The 15639-nt window shown below is 38.8% G+C and overlaps 2 protein-coding genes across 6 annotated transcripts in view; both read right to left on the bottom strand.

Moving 5' to 3' along the window:
* The window catches only part of LOC308039176 (WD repeat and coiled-coil-containing protein), a 232861-nt gene that overhangs the window by 187747 nt on the left and 29475 nt on the right, over positions 1 to 15639 (bottom strand). The gene's annotated exons all lie outside the window — the stretch shown is intronic.
* ITSN2 (intersectin 2) overlaps positions 1 to 15639 on the bottom strand; it is an 85237-nt gene that overhangs the window by 46196 nt on the left and 23402 nt on the right. For all 5 annotated transcript variants that reach the window (XM_080341084.1, XM_080341086.1, XM_080341087.1 and 2 more), the window contains exons 3-7: positions 6215 to 6307; positions 4503 to 4566; positions 2526 to 2689; positions 1035 to 1232; positions 655 to 751 (exon numbers count right to left, since the gene is read on the bottom strand). In XM_080341084.1, coding sequence (XP_080197210.1) covers positions 655 to 751; positions 1035 to 1232; positions 2526 to 2689; positions 4503 to 4566; positions 6215 to 6307 — 616 coding nt within the window. The remainder of the gene's footprint in view (positions 1 to 654; positions 752 to 1034; positions 1233 to 2525; positions 2690 to 4502; positions 4567 to 6214; positions 6308 to 15639) is intronic.

The following is a 15639-nucleotide window of genomic DNA, read 5'->3' as shown; positions in this document are numbered from 1 at the left end:
AAAGTAGGGACACATATCTAAAAGGAAACTCTTAAATTTAAGATCCTATTCCCTTGGTACCACAGGGACTTTTGCCACATAATTCATCGGTCCACCACTGCAAAATACGACTATAGGAAAACATCTCAGCTTTCACAAGAATGTTTACAACGGCTGTGAAGCACTGGGCAGATGTCGAAGTAACTTTAAGAGTGATGCAAATGAATAATCACAAGCATAAATAGTTATTTGGTAAACTCACAACCAAAAGCAGCTTCTAAAGCTGCTAAAGCCACTATATTCCACTTGTACCCGTACTTTTTATTAGTGTCAATGCCAAACTGAACAGAGTTTTTCCAACTCATTCAGTCTCTGCAGAACAGCACTTGATGGATTGTTTAGTTATACCTATAAAACTTCTACCTGCAACTCCCAGTATTTTCCCAGCACCCTGACTTTGGAGATCAGACAAAACCAGGTGCATCCAGCCTGCCTTGTTCAAGGTAATCCCCTATTCTGATCAGTAGAAAGCTATTTGCAGTGTTATCCAAGGCAATAAAGCAAAGAATGTTGATATAAACAAAGCCTTTAGGGCATGACGCTGGAATTCCTTTGCACGGAATTAGTTTTGGAAGGCGTACTACTCGAGTTTAAGATGAAACTTAACTTTCATACCTGCTAGATCCTAAATCAATTAGTGACTGTGCCTTCTGCATACTTGTACCACCAAAACCTCCTGCCATGGGACCTAAAGAACCAGTATGAGGCAGTGCTGAAACAAAGAAAGACCAAAAACTGTAAAGCAACCAGGAATAAGGTAATGCTTTGTAATAAACACTCAAGGCTCTACAAGAAGTAAGAAAAGCTAATCAAAGCGTTGTTTTTAGGATTAACTACCTAGTTCTGATCTGACAAATGTGAACTTTGGAAAAAAGTACAATTTTTTTTTTTAAATTTAACTCGCATGCAAGTATTAGCATTTCTGCCTGAAGTTAGCTATAGAGAAAATAAGATTCACAATTCTGAACGTGAGTATTGCACTGTACAATACTTACTTGAAGAGAAAGGTACGGACAAAGGCTGCAGAAGGCTGGATGTTCCGTTTGGCAATGAGGAGGTACTGATGGAAGGCACCAGGGGAGCAGAGATAACCAGAGGAGGAATGGAAGTCATGGAGGTCAGAGACACGGGAGCTAATGGTGTGATCGTAGACATAGATGTTGGCATGGACAGATTTGGCATACTACCCATTCCTAGAGCAAAATCCAACAATTCAGGATTTAATATTGCACAGGATCCAGCAAGAAATTGGCTCTATAATGCTAGGCAGAAACTACACAAAGCAACCTCTGTCCAGAGACACACGAGAATCTATTTTAGCTCATTGTATAGTATTTACTCTTTTCCTGAAGTTTAGACAAGATAGCTCACAAAGGAAAATATACTGAAGAACAGGGTTTTTTTAAAATATATCTTCACAAGCAATTAATTTTCGTGATTGATTTAGCTAGTATTTCAAAAAGGAATAACATCTACGTTTATATAATTGCAGATATAACTACTTCTTCAATAAGCCTTTCTACACCTGGCGCCTGAGAAAGAATTACAACACAATGCAAACATTGCGACGATGCTTTATAGGGAAAAGCTGATACTGTTTCTGAACTAAGCTTCAGCCTTGGAAGAATCCATAGCGGGGGAAAGTCCACACTTTAGAGACTCCTGTCTAGCAAAGGGTTTCATTGAAGTGACCAAGGGCACTTGAATTACTGGCTGAATCTTGTGGAAGACACCAGTATGTAGATGCTGTGAGGGAAAGTTAATAAGAAGTAATCATATGTCAACCACAACTATCTAGAAATGCATGCACTTGTATGTAAGCACACAAAATAAACTGATGTGCAGATGTTTTAAATCATGTGTGTAATTAATACATGCATACATTAACTTTCAGCACAGAAGTTTGCACTGATTTTGTAATTCAGCTGAAGTCATTATGTATGTTTTGCCCTACAAAACAACAGACACGCACTGAAATCCCAAAACCCCATCAGAAGAGGAACACAGGTTAAAATAATTCTGTTCAATTTGATCATACAACCAAAACAGACAATCTGACTGATTTTGAAAAAAATATTTTAAAAGAGTGTTCTACCAAAACTTTGACATTTTACTAAGTTTAACTTTAAAACCCCTGAGTATAAATAGGTGAATGAGTAGGAGGGAGACAAAAAGAGACCTTCAGTCTAAGATGACAGCCTGCAAAGCAGATGGCAAATGTGAATAGCCTCCGTGCACCTCATGTCAAAATTCAATAGAAGGTTTTTCTTTATTATTAAATATCTTCAAAGAATGAAATTATCAAACATGTCAAGAAAGTGACTTTGTGAATTTCCTAAATCAGAACATCCTTAAGGCGGTGTGGTTTGGTTTTTTTACTTTACTGATTCATTCAGCTGTCATGGTCAGTTTAACGCTTATATTTGGCTGCAAATAGGTGTGTTTCTTCACCTCTGAGCACTATATAATTATATATTCATAAGTACCAAAGCGAGCTGACATTAGTGGTGAAAATACTGGAGTTTGTTTCATGACAGGAGGGAGAACTGCAGGCAAGTGCTGTCCTTGCAGTTTCAGCTTGATGAGTTTCATGGCTATAGAGAACTCCTGTTGATCCATTTTTCCATCTTTGTTCAGGTCTGATAGCGTCCTTAAAGATAAAATAAAATTAAACTTAAAAAGCCCACAAGCACAAAATGTAAAGTTAACTTTTTCATTTAACGAGAAGCTTTTCTATGAAATTTATTTATTGTTTTTGTACAAGAAAACTACAAACTTATTGCAACCATTTGTAGATGATTTTTTTTTTACAACATGCAAACCCTCAGGAGTTTGCAGAGCTTCATTCTTCTCGTTTGCCAACCTACAGGTATTGAAGGCCAACCTGGACTTCTAAACATAATGTTCGCCTAGTTGCATTAAGTATAATTCACTTGATAGTCTTCTGCAGAGTTCAGTTTTAAAGCTGCTGTATATTAAATACTTCACAGTTAAGAAAGCAGGGAGACATTTACAAAAGCAGCAGTCTCCTGCTCAGTGGATACTCTTGTTAATACCATGGTGTGTCTTTCTATGCTACTAGCCAGACTGATTATTTTAAATTAATGTCTGGTAAAGTAAGGCATTAATACAAGGATCTGAAAGAGGAAGATGCAGAAACCTGCTAAAGGCACTGCTATATGAAACCTGCTAAAGAAACCTGCTATATGCCACTGGGAGCACTACCCGAATTCACAGATACTGGGGGTTTTTTAAGTCTGATAACCACACTGTCTTCCTTTGACACTTATCCAAATGAACTTAAATACAACAGGGAATATATGCAATGGTGCGTACATGAGCAGACAATTTCTGGTCAGACAGAAAATATTAAATCTTATTACTACTTAAACATGAAAGGACCAGGCACAGGAATGCAAAAGAAAAAAAAAAAAAAAGAGGAAAAAAAATATACTTATTATTAAGCTACATTTTCCCTCTAATTCTGTTATTATTTAGTATAAAACTCCAAGGCCCTGTGCAAAAATTCCCTTACCACTCTTTTCTAGGCACTTCAGGTGTCTGAAGAAGAAACTAACCTTGCATTCAGTTAGTTTCTTCAATATTATTTCACAAGTGAATTGTTCTTAATTATTATAAGCCTCTGCTTGGTGCCTTTTAGCATATATACATCTTGATAACGACCAAGTACCCCAAAGTGAACACAGGATTCTAGAGAAAACTGAGGAGTTCCAAAGAAGAAAATGTCTGTTTCAAGTGTTGCAACCACCACATACGTGCTGCACAGAACAGCACTTTTTCCAGTTCCTGCAGTACAGCACTGGCTGGTATCTTACAGTGTATTATAACTGACCTTCAACTAACATTTTCTGTGGCTTTAGATTTTTTCCTATCTTCTACTTTCAGTGTATTTTCCACTCCCAGTTTAAAAGCATATAATTTTTCCCACACTTAATCTTATTGTCATTTCTTACTGGTTACTAGTATTTCAAACACCATTTAATGTGAGATCTCCAGGAATTCATTAACCCATTATTTACCTCTTTTTCCATGCTATTATTTACAGTGCTTTTTTTTCTACTTATTATTATTTAAAATATAAAGACAATGCTTAACAATGACCTTTGTGGCAGTCCAACAGGCACTTCCCTCTACGAAAGCCTTGCAATTTATAACCGCCTTTTGTTTCAACCAGTTACTACAGTTTAAAAAAGTCTGTGTCAAATATGATCCAATTTGAATTAACATCATAAAAAGATTTTTAAAGATTCTGCTTTTTAATTAAGTGTTGGCACATACACGGGCTCAATCCTTCCTCTAAATTTAATAAAATTAAAACACTGATTCAGACAACACTCCTACTTTGACTGCTGAAAACCTCTTTTGAGACAACACAACATACCAAAGATTGTATTAGAATGCTACGCATCTCCTATCTCAAAAAAAGGTAAAGAATACCTTACCATATTTCAGCAAGGACTGAAGCTGGCAGACCTGACTGCAAAAAGAAGGTACGTGCTTGATCACCTATGAGAAACAAGAAAGACAGACAGATTTTTACACTACAGATACAGCTTTTCAGAAGACCTCAGCGCTCTGTTATGAGACAGATTTGCAAAAGGAACCAGCGTGCTGGATGCCAAACCTTCCAATTTCGTACCACCTTCCTCCTTCCCTGGTGAGAGTGATTGTCAGGGACTCGTGATATTCCGTAATTCTCAACCTCTGCTCTGAGAAGTGATTTCAAATACCTATGAAAATCTTTAATAGGTCACAAATCAACAGCTGCTAACAGTTTAAGAGATGCAAGATTTAAAGTTGTAAAAACTATTGAAAATTTAGTCCTGACCCAATTACTTTTACCGGAAAGGATGAGCATGCTATTTATTTCCTTCTCCTTCATTCAACCTAACTTGAGCCAGGAAAAACTGGAAAAATACCATGTTCTAAATAATATTCTGTTCTGTCAGAGAACATTCATTTTTTCAGTATTTCAGGAAGGGAATGGGAACTGTCATGTAATTTCCTACCAAGTTCCACAGCAATTGGTACTGATCGTACTGCTGAACAAATGTGTGTTTATACTTACCTTCAAGTGAATTAGAAATGCTTAAAGCTAAGACTTCAGGTTATTCTTTCAACTCTTTCTTCCCTTATATTCATATACAACCTTTGATTTTAAGCACTTGCCAAATAAATAATGCAGCCTGCAGATGTACGTGCAGGTGAGAGTGCAGATATGGCCTACAGGTAGTTCCTGAGACTACATAGTTTTCAGCTGGTGGTAAATACCAACCTCCCGGTGCTGTTTGGCCAAAGCAGGAGTTACATATCATTTAGCCAGATGTATATGCTCCAGACAACTTCTCACTCCCTCCTCAGTCCTTTTTGGACCAAAAAGACGAAAAAAAAAGAGCGATGGAGTCACCAGTCAGGGTATCAGCACATAGGCAGGTAGGTAGGAGTGATGAGGGTTCATCTTTAGTGCCGACACACACAAAAAGAACAAGGCATTCTCAAATTAAATCAGTGAAATCAAGTCTTTTCTTGACGTCGCAAGTGGATTCCTAAATTTAAAACCTGCAGATTCTGAGGTGTGCAGCAACATGACCCAATTGTTTCAGAGAAGCAGTGGCTGAACGCAGATGGAACTGACAGCAGGCCGTGGCCAAATGCCATTAGTCTACGCAGAACTCGCTGAAGGCCCAAGGGTTAATAAATTTCTAGCAGTCATTAACAAGGACAAGCTGTTAGCAGCTCTCTCCCTGCCTCCTCCCCCAGACAAAGATATCTAACAGTATTCTCTAACACTGCTCAGACAGAGAAGAGCCACTTCTGGTGTCTCTGGCGTCACTCATCACAATAGCTGCTCTAAGTGCTCCTTGGCAGCCTCCCATCTGAGCACAGATTTCGCTTGATACTCTAGTTTATGAAACTAGACAGAATGTCAGCACGTAACTGCTAGCTGCAGAAGTGACAGGGTTAATAAAAGAGCACTCCTGTGCCAAACTTTAGCTTGTAGAAGTTTAGTAATAACCCGCAGCCATTTGCCATAAGGGTATGGTTATCAGTCACACAGCAAAGGGCTAGAAATAGGATGTAGTTTTCAAGCAGTTTTACAAAGATAGTTATGTGTACATCAAAGTTAATGTGTAATGCAGAACCTCAGACCAACCTGTAATGTAGCCGCCTGTGGGTTTAAGGCTGTCAAACTGCTTGTCATGCTTGGCCCGCTCTTCAGAGGTGATGGCCCATATGTTTGGACCTCCTGTTAAATCAAAAATAAAAAGAAAACACTGAATAACCAGAGTGAAGACTAAAAATAAAGCACGTCACTTGCACAATAAAAACTTGGCTTCTCGAGAGACAAAGTTAGATCGAGACACACCCAGCTCCTACCAGTTTGGCAAGGACGTTATGAAACACAAACCTGCTTCCCAGATGTGCGAGTGCCAGCTGAGATTTGACTGCATTGCACTTGGCTTTCAAACGAGCTCTGTCGTCCTCTAGAGCTGCTGCAAAGCAGTTTCCTGCTGCTGCTGATTGTTTGCAGCCCGGGCAGGATGCATGTTTCTCAGCGTACCCTGTGTGAACCAAATATTCCCCTGGTTCACCGGTAAACAAATGGGATTCAATGTCACTTAAAGGTTCTCATACAGAGGGCGAACGCCCTACAGCTGCCAAAGAGACTTGAGCATCTCACCAATACTCCAAAAACAAAACTGGGACTGCTCACAAAAAAAGGTTGGTTTTGTCTGACAAAGGAGTAAAGTATAAAATATTACAGCCTCAAAGCAACAAAGAGAAATTGCAGGGAATAATCCGTGTTTACAGAGCTGTGCTGATATACCAGGCAGAACCAGAGTGACTTTCAGCAACGCTCCGACCTGCTGTATAAAGGTCAGGGTGTGCGTCCTTTGCAGGAAAAGCAGTTTGCCAGAAATAATTTACTTTGGTTTTTAAGCAGGAGGAAGTTTTAGTCGGGAAGCTCTTGACAAGAATATAATTTTTCAAATCAATGAATGCAAGAATTAGCAAAAATTCTGAATGGAACACCCCCCAAAACACCTTTAAAAATACATTCTGCTCAGCTTTACCACTGTTAATCTGTTTTTCAAGTATTTGTATTGCTCATGAAAGACAGCCAAGGGAACAAATAGTCCTTCTAACAAGATGTTAACAAGTTACTTTAAAAACCACAGCACTTTGAAAGGAAGTTACTACAAAATGCTTCCCCTTTTCCTGCATAAACCTAATTTCAAAGCCTTGAAGCTACAAAATTTCAAGAGCTCTTTTCACTAGTTTTCCAAAAGTAATAACTAAGCCAGCAGACTGCAAGCCGACATACATGCCAATACACACATATTAACGATGTTAATCACCTCTTGCCTGTGTTAATCTATATATATGCAAACACATTTTCCAAGAAGACCTAATGTCACCTCTTCAAGAGAGCCTGTTAAGACCATCATTCTCCCTTCACATTTATAAATTGGATTCTTTCCCCCTGTTGCTTAATTGGGAAATATAGAGTTAAGAAAAATATAAAGCAAAACAAAACAAACCCACTCAAACCAAAACAGAAACTCACTGTGGATACAGTGACAAAGACGTTGGGAGTGCATTAGGATACAACCTCTAAGTACCTGAATCTGGAGTTTCCCTTCCCTCTCTACAGCATCTGTTGGGTTTTTTTTGTGTGTGTGTGTGGCCTCAATGAAACCGTCTTTACTACAGACTGAATGCAAAACTTCACTTCAAAAACCTCCCCTTGTTAATTCTAATTAAAGGAGTCTAAATAAATCTAGATTAGATAACGATAAGAAATTTAAATAACTCAAGATGCCTAAGTTGCTGGGCAGTACAAGTATTGCCATAATACACAAATGAGGACAACTTACACTCAATGGCAAAAATTAGAGCGGCAGTCAAATATTTTTTAAATGTTCGTTTTAATATACAAATGGGAAGTGCGTGATGTGGTTAATGCTTATAGAAATCATCTTGACGAGATGGATTAGTGCTCCTAAAGCTGTCAGCAACAAATTCAGAAAACTTGACAAGTTCTTTCATCTATGGAAAATCAAATATCAAAAATATCACATTTTGTTATATAAAATATATATAAAATATAAAATGTATAAGATATAAAATGTTTTGATCATCTTTTGAAGTAGGTAGCTACAATGCTCCTCAGCATTTTATGGTCAGTAACAGAAGGATTAAGACCACCACAATGTATTCACTGAGAAGTGCTAGAAACAGTAAAAATTCCTTGACTGGAGTTACTGGCACTGCTGTAGCTTCTCTAAAAAGAGTCCAACCTAATTGTAAAAGAACTTCTGCTTAAATATGTATTGAAATGCACAATTTCCTATTGATATGTCACAAAGAAAGTAAGAAGATGGCAATCAATCCTGAAACTCTACTAATACATTTCAGCAAAACATCCCTTTTAATAAAACCTGGCAAATAATATTTCCTCTGAAGCTATGAAATGCAAAGTTCTACATGGCTTTGTCTCAAATGTGTTAAAATTTTGCAGTTGAACAGATCGCCACATTCACACCTGTAGCTGTACAATGATTAACATTAACTTCTCATTCCATTAACATCTCATTCTAGACGTGTTTCAAGATCAGCATTCACCCTTCCTCCTCACTTTTTCCTTCATTAACGTGCCCCAAGAATCTTGCCAGCTTTTGCATGCTAAATATTTTGGGCACTTTTTTTGCATAGTTTATTTATTCCCAAATTAAACATACTAAAGCATTTCTTTAACAACCATTTCCATGACAGGTTTCTCGCAAATATCAATTTAATTCAAACCAATATTTTATTGTAATCAACATTACTATAGCAACAAGTGCTTCTAGCAGAGTCCTAGTGAGCCAGTCCAAGCAGCTACTGCCACAAAGTAATCACTATGAACACACATGTCATCAAAATTACATCATGTGAGTATTTCAGGAAACTGAATATACACCCCAAAAATGCCAAGCTGCTAATAATTTATTTTTAAAGGTGTGAAGAATTTCAGATTTTCCCTATCCCTGAGGACAGAGACTGAAAATCTTTTCTTTCTGGTGACTTATGCCATAAAGATATACTCTCACTTACTGAGGGTTTTTTATAAATATGGAAGAAAATAATGTAATAGACCTTAAAACCAAAAGCAGACCTTCTCCAACACATCTTGGCTGTTTTGCTTGAAAGTAGATATATAAAAATATACATACTACGTGAATATATATTAAACGAAAACACTTCAGTTCACACCAATTTTTAGTCACATCTTTAAGACATATCCACATTCAGTATTAACTTGACATTGAGGATGTTTAAAAGGAGGTATCAGAGCACCTTTTAATTTACAAGGCTGAATGAAAAGATGCACTAAATTCCAAGCAGAAATAAATGGTGGGGGATGAAAGCAAGGCATTATGCAAACAAAGCCCTTCCAAAGCTGTGATTCCTTACAAGCTAAGCCTGGAAAGTAGTGTTTTTATTTTTAGTAGAAATTAGGATCTAGAAAACGGCGTCTCTCCAAAGGAACACAGCACTCCCAGTCTGACAGTGAGATTTTTGATGCTTGTCTATAATTGAACAAAGTCCCAGAAAACAAAGTTTTAACTTAAGTCTTTTAAGAGAGAGCACCTGCCATTTTCAGCCTGAACTAGAACAGGTCATTGGTTTATCAATACAGGTTAATAACCATTATACAATGAAAATGTTTCAAAACCAAACAAAACAGTACTTCTGGTAGGGATCCTCAGTGTGGGCATTCAAATCCCACTCAACACTCTCTTATTTAAAGGATTCACTACTATTTTTTCCAACTCCTACCTCAATATGCAAGAGAAACAAAATGAACATCATGGCACTAGAGGGAAGGTGAAAGCTTTGCGAGCGCTTATTTTTAGCTTAACCAGGTGCTCGTGACACTTTTGAAGTTCCTATTTGGAGACACAAATAAGAAAAGAAAAATCTATGTACAGAAAGTATCATTAAAACGAAGAATCCTCAAAATACCAAGAAAAAATACCACATCGTTCTATCTGAAATTAACACTTTGAACAATGCGGATCACAAGGTCTTGGCAATTCCACAAAGTGCGTCATGAAACCATTCTTCAAAGCAATTGCTGTGTTTACTTATAGCACAACCGAGACCATCACAATAAAGACTCACCACAGACAAAATTAGTTTGAAACTCAGCTCTCCTGTGCAATCAACACCAGAACATGATACAACCCTCACAAACACTGTGGTTGTTTCCCAAAGCTGGCACCAGTGGTAAAACTGGCCACTCAGCATCACTGCTGAGAACAGGGACCGCACCTGGTTTACAAACAACCAAGTTTTGGGCATGTTGAACTGTGGCAAAGGGAAGACAGCTCCTGCACTTGGAAGGGCAGAGTCAAACAGAAACATCTTCCACCCAAGACATATCATAGAATCTTTTTGGTTGGAAGAGACCTTTAAGATCATTGAGTCCAACCATAACCCAACTCTAGCACTAAACCATGTCCCTAAGAACCTCATCTGCATGTCTTTCAAATCCTTCCAGGGATGGTGACTCCACCACTTCCCTGGGCAGCCTGTTCCAATGCCTGACAACCCTTTCCAGGAAGAAATCATTCCTAATATCCAATCTGAACCACCCCTGGTGCAACCTGAGGCCATTTCCTCTCATTTATCACTTGTTACTCAGGAGAAGAGACCAACGCCCTCCATGCTACAACCTCCTTTCAGGTAGTTGAAGACAGTGATAAGGTCTCCCCTCAGCCTCCTTTTCTCCAGGCTGAACAGCCCCAGGTCCCTCAGCTGCTCCTCATCACACTTGTGCTCCAGACCCCTCACCAGCTTCATTGCCCTTCTCTGCACTCTCTCCAGCACCTCAATGTCTTTCCTGTAGTGAGGGTCCCAAAACTGACCCCAGGATTCGAGGTGCAGCCTCACCAGTGCCAAGTACAAGGAGACGATCACTTCCCTAAATCATCTATAATAAACTTAAGCTTATCTTAGCACAACATTTTTTTGCACTGAGAAACATCTTGCCCATAAAACAGATCCAGCTAAAGAGCAGAAGTAATTTTTTGCCCATAGCCACCGCTATTTTTCTTCCTCCCTCAGACCCCCAGCCCTCACTCATGGCAAGTCATAGACAGATCACAAAACCAAACCACAGGCATCTCCTCCTCCTCGACACCTCTCTGATCCCATCTCCTTGATGGAGCAGTGCTGAACCTTCGGCATGCCAGAGATTCTGAGCTGGCACCCAGTAGCAGTGAACTACAATACTTTAGCATCAGAAATCAAAATACAGTTGCTACCACATGCTCTCATGGCAGGTTTGCTGCAGCAACAGTATGTTACTACTTTTCTGACTTAGCTTAAGTTTTCTAGAAATTTTCATGAGACAAGTAATTTTTTCCCAACTGCAGATGGCATAAGTTTGGAGGTGAAAAAAATACAATCTCTCTGACTAGAAGATATCTCATGAAATCATTAGTCTTCAAAAGACGTTACATGGCAATCTCGCAACTTTAGACATGAAGCAAGATCCACCTAGATGAAGTTAACACTATATTTGACTATGCTGCATTTTTAGGAGTCAAAACTCAAGAAATGCTGAACTTGGGAGTTTTTCCCCACAAAGATTCTCCCAAGAATAAGGTTTGCCTTAGCTTGCTTTTTCTGTTTACGAAAAAACACATTTCTGTACTAGTAATGCTTTTGGAAGACAGATGTCAAACTGTCTCTTCTAGAGAAGGCTGGTACTTTCAAAGATGACTATGAATAAACGTCAGGACTGGCACATGGTCTAACACAGAAAATCAGGTCTCAGGGTCCAGAAGTGCCTCAGCTGATTCCTTATAACAGATCAAAACACTTGGGAGAAACCAACAGAGAAAGAAAGCTGCTTTAATGGCAGGAGATGTGCCAGGAGAGGTTTAGGACACGATGAAGAGGTTCTTCACCCAGAGGGTGCTGGACACTGGAACAGGCTCCCCAGGGAGGTGTCACGGCCCCAAGCCTGACAGTGTTCAAGAAGAGACTGGACAACGTCCTCAGACACACGGTGTGAACTGTGGGGTTGTCCTGTGCAGGGACAGGAGTTGGACTCCATGATCCTTGTGGGTCCTTCCAACTCAGGACATTCTATGATTCTATGATACTTGCCCAATCCACAGCTTTACAACATGTTCAAGAGTTAGAAGTCACGTGTAGATTCTGCCCACATAGAAAGTCCATACAGAATGACAAAGATGCACACAAACAATGCTCCACATTGTTATTTAACATACCTTCAAGACTTGTCTAAAGATGACAAAATACATACTGACCTCATCTTCATGTAACAGGTATTAATATGTAAATCAATGCGGCAGCACTCACAACTTTTTAGTGTTGGAAACAAGCAACTATGCTGGAGATTAAACAACATTTTCTGTTCCTTTAAGCTAAGTTTAAATAAAAGACATCTTCCTACAAGAGAGCACAAGGGTCTTTTTATGGCTGGATCACAGCATTTGGTAGGACACCTCCAGAAATGCCTTTACAACACTGCATCAGACAGGTCATCTTCTGAAGAATACAAAGGACTTGCTTTGATGGGCTGCCAACATAAGAAACAAACACTGTTCTTTCCTTAAAACTGCAACCTGCAATTAAAAAAGAAGGCAGAAAAGAAAGCGCAAACCTAGAAAAAGAAAGGTAAATAGACTTGAAGATTTGTAAGATCTCTGCAACTGTTTAGTACTATCTGTAGGCAAAAGTGCTACTATTAATGAAAAGGACACAGGCAACTTTTCACTTGTGGAAAATTGTAAGACATTTCTCACATTCTCCAAACAACTGTGCTTGTTTTTCACTGATAGGTGGTGCTTGCTTTTCCCTAACAAAAACTATGCTCCTATGACCTACAAACTTAATTAACTCCACAGAGATAATAAACGTAAATTGAAAGTGCTTTCCTTGTACACATAAGTCACGATGATGAATGATTATATCAATGCTTTTTTAGCCATCCAAAAATCTAGCATTAAGCTTCATAATGACCCTAAATAAATATTTATCCCCTTGTTTAAAGACAGGGAAATTTCAACACAGACATGCAGCAGCGTGTCTCAAGCTGTACAACAAGGGGTTTTCCATAAAGCAACCAGCAATTGTGTTGCTGTCTCCTATTAGGAGCCTCGAGAGAGCTGTTTGGTGTAAGACATATTGGGATAGATCTAATAATTCCAGTTATCTTCCATCTGTGTTTGTAGATAAGTTTGCCACAGAATTAATTCTTGCAGATTGGTTTTAATACTCCCAACCGAGATGCTGAAGCCTACTTTAACTTTTCCTTCAATGGTAAGTAAACATTGCAGGAGCCTGCAAATATACAGAACATTTTACCATTAGTCTGAATTTCCAGATTTCTTATCAGAGTTATTGCTATTTTCAATATTTGCTTCCCTCCTTTGTTGTCGATTCTTTATATCAAACGTAGGAGAAAATGCTGACTGATAATAAGCATTTATTCTTATTTAGGTGCGTAAACATGTTATGAACTACTGCGGCGGTGGCTTTGGGTCCATCCCAAAGCTCCACCTGCTCTTTCTCAAGAAATCCATCTCCTATTCCCAAGCTCCACGTTCTCAGGCCATGCCAGCAGCCACACGTAACCTCCTTTCACAACATACACGTTACTCTTACTACTACTTGTCCTACCAGAAATGCTTCACAGAGGCTCTCCGCCTATTAAGCAACACTGTGGCAACGGCCAGAGGAAAAGGTTTTGCTTGTGCTTAACAACCTCGGTGGCTTCTTAAATGTATACGCATCTAAAAGGAAACACCTGTAGCAAAAAGCATGTTAAACAAAGGGAAACACGTTTCTCCTTCTATTTTGTATTTTCAATAAAATTACAAGAATCGTGCCTATTGAATCCAACAGAATTTTTTAAGGCTCTCAAGTGTCTCTGACGTGCAATCCAAAAATAACTGTTACCTGCGGACAGGCTGTTGAACAGCATCAGGCAACAGCAGAACTACACAGATTTGGCCAAGAAATGCTTAATTGAAGAGCATCCTTACAGAAATGGGGACTAAGCAGCAGCAGACACATGGTATTTTAGGGTACAATTCACATCTTCTACATTATATGCAGGATTTCTAGATATTTTGCTTTATTGGGAATCCTTAAGTTCCGCAGTTCACTAAAATGAAATCTTGGCCTTGTTTAAACTAACCACTTGCTCCCACAAAACAGGAGCAGAACTCCATTTGTTGCAGTATTATTAATAATATTTAGCCTGATGAGATGGTCATTGGCACCTCCCTGCTTTGACACACAAAAATCTATCTGTAAATAAAAAACATTAACATTTCCGTGCCATGCAATGATCTCAATGTAGAGACATAATCCTTGCTTTTAGAATTACTATAATCCCTAAAGCAATTTAGAGATACATAATAGCCTAGTCCATGCTACCAGCAAAGATCCACTTGTTCTCTGAATTTTACAGCACAACTTGACAATTCCAAAGCACTTAACCTATCAGTTTATAATAACAGGATAGTATTTCTTTACTTGATATAAATCACAGAATCATTTAGCTCATTATGGCTATCCTTTTCCAGAAGCTCCTTTTTAATTAAATTATTTCCAAGCTCCACTGAAACATAAAACAACACACCAAAGAAGAAAATTAAAGCTTTGTTAGAGCTCCAATGACATAAAAAAATACATTAGGAAGTATCTATTAACATGATAGTATTCTCAACCACACATTAGCACGCTACCTTTTACACTAGTTTTCCATAGAATTTGTGACAATTCATTTAATAGAATTTTCTCTTTCTTATCACAAAGCGCAATTACTGTAACTTAGAATGTTGGTAAATTCATACTTTATTCCTGAAAGCTAATTTAACTTTTTCTTTGGAAAATGGTCAGCACACAGACATGGCTTAATCTAAGTCTTCCCCATATCTAGATTCAATACTAGCAATAAAAGTATCTTCTGCCTAATCTTGGAAAAACATTGCCATTACAATCACCTGTAGTTGTTGAGTTACCAACGCTGATGCAGCACATGAAACAAGCCCATTCTGCTATGCAATGACACAGCCATGACTTTGCCCAGAATCATAGAATCATTTAGGTTGGAAAAGACCTTACAGATTATCTAGTCCAACTACTGAGTGAAAGTGGCCAAGTCCACCTCTAAAGCATGTGCCTAAGTGCCACATCTACAAGCCTTCTAAACCCCTTCAGGGATGGTGACTCCACCACTGCCCTGGGCAGCCTGTTCCACTGCCTGACAACCCTTTCCAGGAAGAAATCGTTCCTAATATCCAATCTGAACCTCCTCTGGTGCAACTTGAGGCCATTTAATCTTGTCCTACTGCTTACTACTTGGGAGAAGAGACCAACCCTCTCCATGCTACAACCTCCTTTCAGGTAGTTGCAGACAGTGATAAGGTCTCCCCTCAGCCTCCTTTTCTCCAGGCTGAACAGCTCCAGGTCCCTCAGCTGCTCCTCATCAGACTTGTGCTCCAGACCCTTCACCAGCTTAATTGCCCTTCTCTGAACTCTTTCCAG

Source organism: Nesoenas mayeri (genome assembly GCF_963082525.1).
Source record: "Nesoenas mayeri genome assembly, chromosome: 3".
Taxonomy (NCBI): domain Eukaryota; kingdom Metazoa; phylum Chordata; class Aves; order Columbiformes; family Columbidae; genus Nesoenas; species Nesoenas mayeri.
This window is presented reverse-complemented; position numbering and strand designations above follow the sequence as displayed.